The sequence below is a fragment of the Ornithorhynchus anatinus genome, chromosome 12 (assembly GCF_004115215.2).
Source record: "Ornithorhynchus anatinus isolate Pmale09 chromosome 12, mOrnAna1.pri.v4, whole genome shotgun sequence".
NCBI lineage: Eukaryota > Metazoa > Chordata > Mammalia > Monotremata > Ornithorhynchidae > Ornithorhynchus > Ornithorhynchus anatinus.
Genome location: NC_041739.1, coordinates 43,181,296 through 43,191,850, shown reverse-complemented (window position 1 = coordinate 43,191,850; position 10,555 = coordinate 43,181,296). Strand labels below are relative to the sequence as shown.

The window sequence follows — 10,555 nt, the reverse complement described above, 5'->3', positions numbered from 1 at the left end:
ATACCTTAGTTGTAGCTCAGATTATTTTTCCATAGATACATTACTTAGCATTTGTCCATACTGAAGATCATTTATTGTTTACTCCATTCTTGGGACCACTGAGAATATGTGGACATGAAAATGACATTGACCAAGTGTAAAAGTTTAGTGTCACCTACAAACTTGGCGATTGCCTTGCACACTGCCTTTCCCAGAACATTCAGAACATTCATGGATATTTTAAACAGTACCTCCTATGGTCTCTTTGGCTTCCAGATAGTTTAAGATCAAATGCATGTTTTATTTTTGTTTGGAAAGGTTGAATTCATTCACCTTTCTGCCCCTCCCCATGTGGACATCATCCACGTCTGGAAATTGTTATCATGCAACAGTAGTTGGGGGTGGACTAAAATAGAGAATTTGGTCATTGCTGAAAGGCACATTTCAGAATCATCTTCCTTGAGTGTTTCCAATTCTATCTAGCACAGGTGTGCCATTTTGGGTTTCTCTTTAAGGTATTCTGAATTCTGCAATTCTGAAGAAGTCAAGAAAATGCTTTCGGGTGACCTGATTTTGACAATTCTGTTCATCGCTCAGATTGGGGTTGGGCTTCTGGGGAATTCAATTCTGCTCATGCTTTATGTCACCATCTTCATTTCCCATCACCAACAGAAGAAGATCACAGACCTGATCCTCACTCACTTGACTGTGGCCAACACAGTGACCCTTCTCACCCAGACTACTCCAGGGATGGTTATTGCCTTCAGGTGGGAGAATTCTCCGGATGATTTTGGGTGTCAGGTCAATTCCTATATCAGGAGAGTGGTCAGGGGCCTTTGTATCTGTACCACCTGTCTCCTGAGCAGTTTCCAGGCTGTCACCATCAGCCCCAGCAACTCTGGCTGGGTCCATCTGAAACACCAGGTCCCCAGGTTGATTTTGCCTGCCTTTATCATATTTTGGATCTTTAATCTATTAGTGGAAATGAATGTACTAAAACCAATTGTAGACAACAAAAATGTCACCATTTCAATCAGTGGTGACAGTAGGAAGAATTGTACTAGCATATTTTATTTAAATAAGATAAATAATTCTTCATATGTCACTGCTAAAACTTTCCGTGATGTCTTCTTTGTGCTCCTCATGAGCTGGGCCAGTGGCTATATGGTACTTGTGCTACACCACCATCGTAGGCAAGTCCAGCACATTCATACCAGCAGCCAAACCCACAAAGCTTCCCCAGTTACCAGAACCACCCAGACCATCCTGCTCCTGGTCACTTGCTTCGTTTCTTTTTATTGCATCAGTAGCAGCATTAGTCTGTTTTTGAATTTTATTAAGATGGATGACATGACGCTCTATGATCCTTTATCATTTCTGGGTGCATGTTATGCTTTCCTTTGCCCCTGGGTGCTGATCAGCAGTGATCCCCGCATATCCAGACTCAAATCAATCTTTTAAGGAGCTGGGATACCATCTCCTTCTATGTCCCGAAGGAAAGAAATACAAGTCAGCTCTTGCTTTTGTTCATGGCCTAAAGAATGTCGGTAAAGGCTTAAGTCAATGGGAGAAGGAGGATCTGAGAACAGGTTGTCCAAGTGCCTTTGCCACTCCCTACCTAGAATGGCTTAGTGGATAAAGCATGGGCCTAAGACTCAAAAGGACCTGGGTTCTAATTCTGGCTCTGCCATTTTTCTGTTGTGTGACCTAGGGCAAGTGACTTCACTTCTCTGACCCTCCGTTACCCCTTATGTCAATTGGGAATTAAGACTGTGAGCCACATGAGGGACAGGGACTGTGTTCAACCCAATTTGCTTGTATTGATCCCATCATTTAGTACAGAACCTGGCACTCAGTAAGCCCTTAACAAATTCTATTATTATTATTATTATAAAAGAGCATTGGGAACCACCAGTGAAAGATCTCATACTCACCGTATTTGTGGATTTTCTTCCCAAATATCTGTTCCATCTGCATGAGCTCAACTTACGTTCCCTCACTGGACAATAGAAAACAATGTTCTCCAAAATATCCTAGTGTTGTTACTAACTATGCTAGGGCCTCACAGCAGAGACGCACATCTTAGTTAAGAAAGGAACACTTGACTTTTCTTGCCTCCCCACTAGTTTCATTCATTCTTTTCTGTCCATTTCCTCCTCCATCCAGTTTTCTTTGAGGCAATATGAAATCATCATCATCATCAATATTTTCATCATCAAATTTATCGTTATCATCATCATCCTCAATCTCTATATATTTTATTTTAAATTCTGATCCTTCAAAAGGAAACCCCAAACTGAACCCATCTACCCAATCAGTGCACAGACCTCTGCAGGTTACACCTTGCATCTATCCCAGCACTTAGTACCATGAGAAGCAGTGTGGCTCAGTGGAAAGAGCACGGTCATGGGTTCAAATCCCAGCTCGGCCATTTGTCAGCTGTGTGACTTTAGGCAAGTCACTTAACTTCTCGGTGCCTCAGTTACCTCATCTGTAAAATGGGGATTAAGACTGTGAGCCCCACGTGGGACAACCTGATTCCCTTGTGTCTACCCCAGCGCTTAGAACAGTGCTCGGCACATAGTAAGCGCTTAACAAATACCAACATTATTACCATGGTTGGCACATAATCAATTAATCAATCGTATTTATTGAGTGCTTACTATATGCAGAGAACTGTACTAAGTGTTTGGGAGAGTACAGTACAACAGAATTAGCAGACCAGTTCCATGCCTATAACAAGCTTAAAGTCCAGAGGGGTAGTCAGGCCTTAATATGAATAAATAAGGAATTTATAATATATAATTTAATGATACATATATAAATCAGTCAGTCAGTCATATTTATTGAGTGCTTATTCTGTGCAGAGTACTGTACTAAGTGCTTGGGAGAGTGCTGAAGGGGGTGGGGCAAATATCAAGTGTCCAAAGTTTGACGATTCAAGTGTGTAGACAAATCAGAAAAGAGAGCAATGCGAGGAAAAAAGGGCATAAAAGGGGAAGACTCTTGCAGGAGATGAGATCTTAAGTATTCTTTGAAGGTGAAGAGAGTGGTGGCCTAGCATATTTGGAGGGGAGGGACCTGGGAGTCAGAAGGATCTGTGTGTAAACCTGGCTCTGCTAGTTGTCTGCTATGAGATACTGAGCAAGTGACTTCACTTCTCTGGGCCTCAGTTACTTCATTTGTGAAATGGGGATTGAAACTGTGAGCCCCATGTGGGACAGGGACTGTGTCCAATCTGATTTGCTTGTATCTACCCCAGCTGTTAGTATAGTGCCTGCAGATAATAACAATTATGTCATAGTAAAAGCCTTTGGTGTCATCCTTGGACTCTGTTCTCTCATTTACCCACATATCAATCCATCACCAAAACCTGCCAGTCTCACCTTCACAAAATCGCCAAGACCCGCCCTTTCCTCTCCATCCAAACCACTACCACGTTAATACAATCACTCATCTTATCCGACTGGGATTACTGCATCACATCATATCTCTTTTCCAACTTCTATCTTCCCCCCTTTCAGTCTATACTTCACTCTGCTGCCTAGATTATCTTTCTACAGAAAGGTTCTGGGCATGTCACCCTCTGCCTGCAAAAATCTCCAGTGGTTGCCTATCAACCTTCATATCAAGCAAAAACTCCTCACTATTGGCTTCAGTGCTCTCTTTCCACCTTGCCACTTTTACCTCACCTTCCCTTCTCTCCTTCTACATGCCAGCTTGCACACTCCACTCCTCCGGTGCTAACCTTCTCACTTACCTTGTTCTTACCTGTCCTGCCATTGACCCCTAGCCCATATCCTACCTCTGATGTGGAATGCCTTCCTCTTCAAATCCACCACACCTTCCCTCCTTCAAAGCCCTACGAAGGCCTGCACCTCCTCCAGAAGGCCTTCCAAATAAGCTCCTTCCTTTTCCTATGCTCCCTCTCCACTCTCCATTGCCTCAATTTGCTCTTGTTCTAACCGCCCCCCACCCCTACCCACAGCACTTGTCTATCTATGTGTATATTTACAACTCTATATTAATGATGTGTATACATCTATAATAAAATTTATATTGGTGCTAGCGATGCCTGTTACTGGTTTTGATGCCAGTCTCCCCACTTCTAGACTGTGAGCCCACTGTGGGCAGGATTGTCTGTATTTGTTGCTGAATTGTACTTTCTAAGTGCTTAGTACGTCGGCACACAGTAAGTGCTCAATAAATACGGATTGATGATGAATGAAATGCTTTAACAAATACCCTTTAAATAATAATAATAATTATTATTATAATGTGGTATTTGTTAAGCACTTACTATGTGCAAGCACTGTTCTAAGCATTGGGGGTAGATACAAGGTTGTCAGGTGTCCCCACGTGGGACTCACAGTCTTAATCCCCATTTTACAGATGAGGTACTGAGGCACATAGAAGTGAAGTGATTTGTCCAAAGTCAGACAGGTGACAAGTGGTGGAGCCAGGTTTCGAACTCTCGATCTCTGACTTCCATGCCCGTGCTCTTTCCACTAAGCACACTGCTTCTCAAATACTTGAAGTTAGGCTCTAGTTGTGATTTGAACTCATGACCCCTGGTTTATCATTATTATTATTATTATGCCTGTTTTTCACTCTTGCTGATCCCATTCAGCCTCAGTCCACCAATGGTAGAACCCAAGAGGGAGGGCACCTCCAGCTATACAAGGGGCTGCTTGCACCCCCCCCCCCGCCAATTCCATATATGTCCCAGCATTTCCCATTTTGTGGCCATTTTACTGCTATTCCCTATTTTGCCAAGCTCTCCAGCTCTCCCCTTCTCCCCTTCACACTGAGGTCCAGTTTGCTCCTGGGGAAAGGCGCTAACTATCCCAGTCGCCCATTTGGCAAACCAGAGGAAAAAATACTGAATCAAGGGGGAGGATCTCTGCCATTCTCCTACCAGTGACCAGGTAGATCTGTAGGATCTATCCAGGGGAGGGACCCCTGAGCCCTCTGGCCCCTCTCCTCCCCTCACACGGGAGCCTAAAATTGAGCCAGAGAGAAGGCCTGCTGACCACCAGCACCCACTCAGCAAGATAAGGGCAAAAGATTGAGACAAAGGGAAGGTCTCTGCCACCTCCTGCCCTCCCCTCCCCCTCCCTTCTCTTCAACGGAGGCCTAATATGAAGCCAGAGAGAAGGGCTGTGACCACCTAGCATCCACTCGGCAAGCCACAGGACAAAAAACTGAAACATAGGGAGGGTCTTATCTACCTACCGCCCCCCCCTTTTCCTGCCCCTGCTCCTCCCCCCAACCCCCCCCAGGCGAGAGTCCTGGAATCACCACCTTGAAGGAAAGAGAGGCTGAGCCTTGACAACAATCTGGAGGCAAAGACTCAGACTCCCCTCCACTCAAAGATGTAGGACAGCAACTCACTAGGAGTTAACAACATTTCAACAGTCCCCCATCAAGGACTAAGGACTCAATAGTCCTGCTTGTCTATTCACTAGGCAGATGCTTTAATGACTCGCTAACCACATTCCCCCCCCAGCAGGGAGCTGCTGAGTCTTCCTCTTCTAGAGGAATCCTCCACAGCCCACTGGGTCTACAGATCACCTGCTGCAACTCAGGACTTTGTTTTATGCCCTAACCCCAAAATGTGCCTTCACTCCTCTCCCTCTTGTCTCCGCTCCGCTGTTCCAGCAACCCTCTTCATCCCCCTCCCCACAGGTCGGCCCCATTCAATGCCCTCCCATCCAACCCCTCCCCACCCCTCTTCCCCGGCCCATCCATGACATTCTGTCCCAGCACTTCCCTTCATTCCGCTCTCCACGCACTAAGCCCCTCCAGCTCATCCCCATTCAACTCCTTCCTAATAATAATAATAATTGTGGTATTTGTTAAGCACTTACTATATGCCAGGAACTTTTCTAAGTGCTGGAGTGGGTACAAGGAAATAGGGTTGGACACAGCCCCTGTCCCTCAGGAGGCTCTCATTCTTGATCATTTTACAGATGAGGTAACTGAGGCATAGAGAAGTAAAGTGACTTGCCCAAGATCATACAGCCAACAAGTAGCAGGGCCAGCATTAGAACCCATGACTTTCTGACTCCCAGGCCCATGCTCTGTATAATACACCATGAAGCTTCTCCTTCTCCCTGCCCATCCCCATCCCATGCACCCTCCCCACAGCCTCAGCCAAGTACAGCCTGTGGAGCCCCCACTCCATCATGGGGAAGCTTCTCTTCATTATTGATCTGTTCCTGTCCTGGTCACTATTCCTCCTCGCCATTACTGAAATCTGGCCTTTCCCAGGTGACAAGGTCTCCCCTGCTTCTCTCTCCAGAGGGGGCCTCATTTTCTCCCATTCCCCCAGATTCACTGTGAAAGGAGGAGGTATTCACTTCCTTCTCATGCCCCAGTGCTGCTTTGGCACCATTCCACCTTCCCCATCCCTTTCTATCCCTTCCTTCAAAGTCCATGTCATCTGCCTCTACCACCCACTCATGATTCTAGTAATGGGCTTCTACTGCCCCGCCCCCCCAGGTCCCACCACCAACTTCTTTAACCATTTTGATCCCTTTCTCACATTCCTTCTCTCCTTCTCCTTGCCTACATTGATATTTAAAGACTTCAATACCCGTATAGATGCTCCTGATGACCCTTCCACTGGCTACTTTCAATCACTCCTCAACTCTATTGACCTCCTGCTGCACCCCATCTCACCCACTCACCAACCTGGACACACAGTTAATCTTATCATCTCTAGCCACTGCATAATCTCTATCCTCCCAACTCTTTAATCCCTCTATCTGATCACAACATCCTCTCCTGCGTTCGCTTCCACAATCCCCTCCCAATAAATCTGTACTGTTCACCCACAGAGACTTCTGATCTTTTGACCCCATCCAATTTTCACAACTCATCATGCCCTACTTAGCCTCCATACCCAAACTACCTTCCCTTGATGACCAAATTGCCGCTTTCGACACCACCCTCTCTAATGAACTAAACTCTCTCTCCCCTGTCCCTACGTTGATCTCGTACCACTAACCCTCAGCCCTGGGTCCCCTCTACAGTCTATCTCCTTTGCTCCAGGCACGAGGCATAGAGTGTTGCTTGCAGGAATCTAAATAACAGGTCAAATTCATCCCCTTCAAGTTTATTCTTGCCTTCTTTAGCTCTGCCCTCTTCTCTGCCTGGTGCAATTGTTTCTCTATCCTTATTGACACCCATGCCCATCACCCTCTCCAGTTGTTCCCCAAGCTTAACTCCCTTCTTAAGCTCCCTTTCCCCCCGCCACCCAAATCTGCCCTGTTCTCTCCCCCTCCCTTCAGGCTCGTATCTCCTCCTGCCTCGAGAATGTCTCCACCTGGTTGTCTGCCTGCCACCTAAAACTCAACCTGTCCAAAACTGAGCTCCTTATCTTCCCTCCCAAACCCTGTCTTCTTCCTGACTTCCTGTTACTGTGGACAGTAAGCCCAATCTTCCTGTCTCTCAAGCCCGCAACCTTGGTGTCATCCTTGACTCAGCTCTCTCATTCACCCCACACATCCAATCCGTCACCAACACCTGCCAGTCTCACCTTTACAATAAGGCCAAGGCCTGCCCTTTCCTCTCCATCCAAACAGCTATCGTACTAGTACAAGCTCTCATAATATCCCGGCTGGATTATTGTGTAAACCTTCTCTCTGATTTCCCTTCATCCAGTCTCTCCCAACACCAGGCTATTCTTCATTCTGCTGCCTGGATCATCTTCCTGCAGAAACGCGCTGGGCATGTCACTCCCCTCCTTAAAAACCTCCAGTGGTTGCCTATGAACCTCCACACGAAACAAAAGTCCTCACTCTGGGCTTCAAGGCTCTCCATCACCTTGCCCCCTCCTACCTCACCTCCCTTCTCTCTTTCTACTGCCCACTCTGCACGCTCCGCTCCTCTGCTGCTCACGTCCTCACTGTTCCCCATTCAAACCTACCCCGCCGTCGACCTCTGGCCCACGTCCTACTGTTGTCCTGGAATGCCCTCCCTCCTCACCTCTGCCAAACTAACTCTCTTCCCCTCTTCAAAGCCTTACTGAGAGCTCACCTCCTCCAAGAGGCCTTCCCAGACTGAGCTTCCCCTTTTCCCTCTGCTCCCTCTGCTCCATCTCTGCTCCCCCTCCACCCTCTGCTCCCTCCCCCTTCCCCCCTTCACCTCCCCTCAGATAACCCCCTTCCTCTGCTCTTCCACCTCTCCCTTCCCCCTCACCTCCCCTCCGCTAACCCTCCTCTCTGTAGGCTCCTCCTCTTCTGATTCTCCTTTTCATTCTCCCTCTCCAGTTAATGGCCCTGTTTAGAATCTTTCCTGCTTTAGTGATGGGATTCCATCTCGAGACTAAACAAATTGCTTCTGAAAGTCCCCTCTGTTGTTTCATGAATCTCTTCTTTGAAGTTTCCTGGTGTGGCCTGAGAAGGTTTCTGGCCTCATTGTTCATGTCCCTTAGGGAATAGTCCTCTGAAACCAACCAATCAATCATATTTATTGAGCATTTACTTTGTGTAGAGCACTGTATAAAGCACTCGGTAGAGTACAGTATAGTAATATAACAAATTCCCCACCTACAACGAGCTGCCAGTCCACAGGGGGAGACAGAAATTAAAATGAATAAATAAATTTTGGATATGTATATAAGTGCTATGAGACTGAAGGGGCAGTGAATAAAAGGAGCAAATCAGGGCAACGCAGATGAGAGTGGGAGAAAAGGAAATGAGGGTTTAGTGAGGGAAGGTCTCATGGAGGAGAGGTGGAAAGAGTAACTGTCTGTCAGATATGATTAGGGAGGGCGATCCAGGCCAGAGGCAGGATGTGGTCAAGAGGTCATTGATGAGATAGACAAGATAGAGGCACAATGAATAGGTTGGCATTACAGAACCTAGAGAAACATTTGCCCAGGGAAAATTAGGAGTCTGCCCTCAACACTGTCTCTGTTGCACTGGCAAGAGTGCAACTCCCTCTAGAGAGTAAGTTAGTTGTGGGCAGGGAAAGTGTGTGAACTGTCTTCTCCCAAGCTCTTAGTACAGTGCTCTGCACACAGTAAGCTCTTAAGAAATGACATTCCTTGCTTGATTTCCCAGGTTTCTGCTTTCTTCTAAGCTCCAAAGAGACAGGGATTGGGTGTCTTATGCTGCTGTTGTATCTCCCAAGTTCCTAGAGTAGTGCTTTACTCTCAGTAGGTGCTCTAGAAATAACATTACTACTATTAGTACTATTGTACTATTACTAAGAATATGTTAATATTATTACTACTATTACTAAGAAGAAGGTGCAAGGTGTAAAGGGACTGAGCTTCATGCCAAAAAATCTGTGTGCCAGTATAATGATAAACTGTATTTCCCCATAGATGTGTGTGTTTGACTGATGCAGAAAAATTGCCTTTCCTGACCTCACTTCCTTCCTTTGCATGCCAGCTTCTGGGGTGAAACTTTCTTTCCCCTTCATCTAGACGTTCCTTTAGTGCCCTAGGCAATGAATGATTGGGGCATTGTGATGGGTGGTTGGGTAGTGGGGGTGGGACAGGCATGAAAACCTGAATTAACTTTCTTTATGTACCTCAGTTTCCCTCAATCAATCAATCAGGGTATTGGATGAGCTTCTACTGAGTAGGAAGTAATACAGTGAACTCTTGGGGTGGGGATGGGGAGCAGTGTAAACAAGACACAGGTTCCCTGCTCCTCGAGGAGCAGACCATCTACTGGGGGAGACATATGGTTGAAAATTGTTTTCAAGAAGTGGTAGCAGGAAAAGGAACCACGATATCAAGGAGAGTAGCTTAATGTGGAGGAACGTGAATAGGCGGGAATGGCGGGAGAGGAAGGTGAGTTCAGACAAGGGGTCAGTTAGAGCTTAGTCAGAGTTGACTAGGTGTGACTGAGAACATTTTTTTCTGGGCGGGCAATGGAGGCGGGATGGGAACAATATGATCCTCTCCAGTCCCTCCGCTGGATTGCGGGGACTCTGGGAAGGTCTCCCAGAGTTGTAACAGATCATCTCTCCCACCTGTTTCCTGACCATCTGTGACTCCACTGGGCCCTGGGCTGACGTGGGCTTCGTGTGTGGGGAAACAGCTGAGCTGCTGGGGGTCTGATGTCACCAGCTCAGTCTGCTGTTGGTCTCGGGGGCTGGCTCAGGGTCTCCCTGAATCTTGGACTCCAAAGGGAGAATCGAGCTGATTATGCCCTGGCAGGATGATTGATGAGCTCCTCCCCCCTACCATCTACCCCGTCCATCTTCCCACTTCTCGACACATAGTATCTTCAGCTGCAAACTGAAGACCAAGCATTTTGTCTACTAGCTCTCTTGTATTATACTCTCCTATACGCTTAATACAGTGTTCTGCATGCAGGAGGCATTTTATAAATACCAATGATTGATTGATTGAATGATTGACCCATCTAAAACTCATGACCTCCGTCTGTCAGATCTGGAATAATTTCCTCAATTCAGAGTGGATAAGACCTACCTAAGTTGGAGATCAGGTAGACCTCCCAAATGCTTATTTTAGTGCTCTGCAGATAGTAAGGACCCAATAAATTCCATTAATTGATCAAGCTAACTCCTGAGATTTAGTCTACTATTTCCC

The 10,555-nt window shown here is 46.5% G+C and overlaps 1 protein-coding gene across 1 annotated transcript; it reads left to right on the top strand.

Annotated features, from left to right (window-relative positions):
* Positions 1-531: 531 nt before the first annotated feature.
* Positions 532-1,440, top strand: ORNANAV1R3112 (vomeronasal 1 receptor ornAnaV1R3112). Its single transcript, NM_001253504.1, has one exon. The coding sequence runs from the start codon at positions 532-534 to the stop codon at positions 1,438-1,440; it is 909 nt and encodes a 302-aa protein (NP_001240433.1).
* Positions 1,441-10,555: the final 9,115 nt, after the last annotated feature.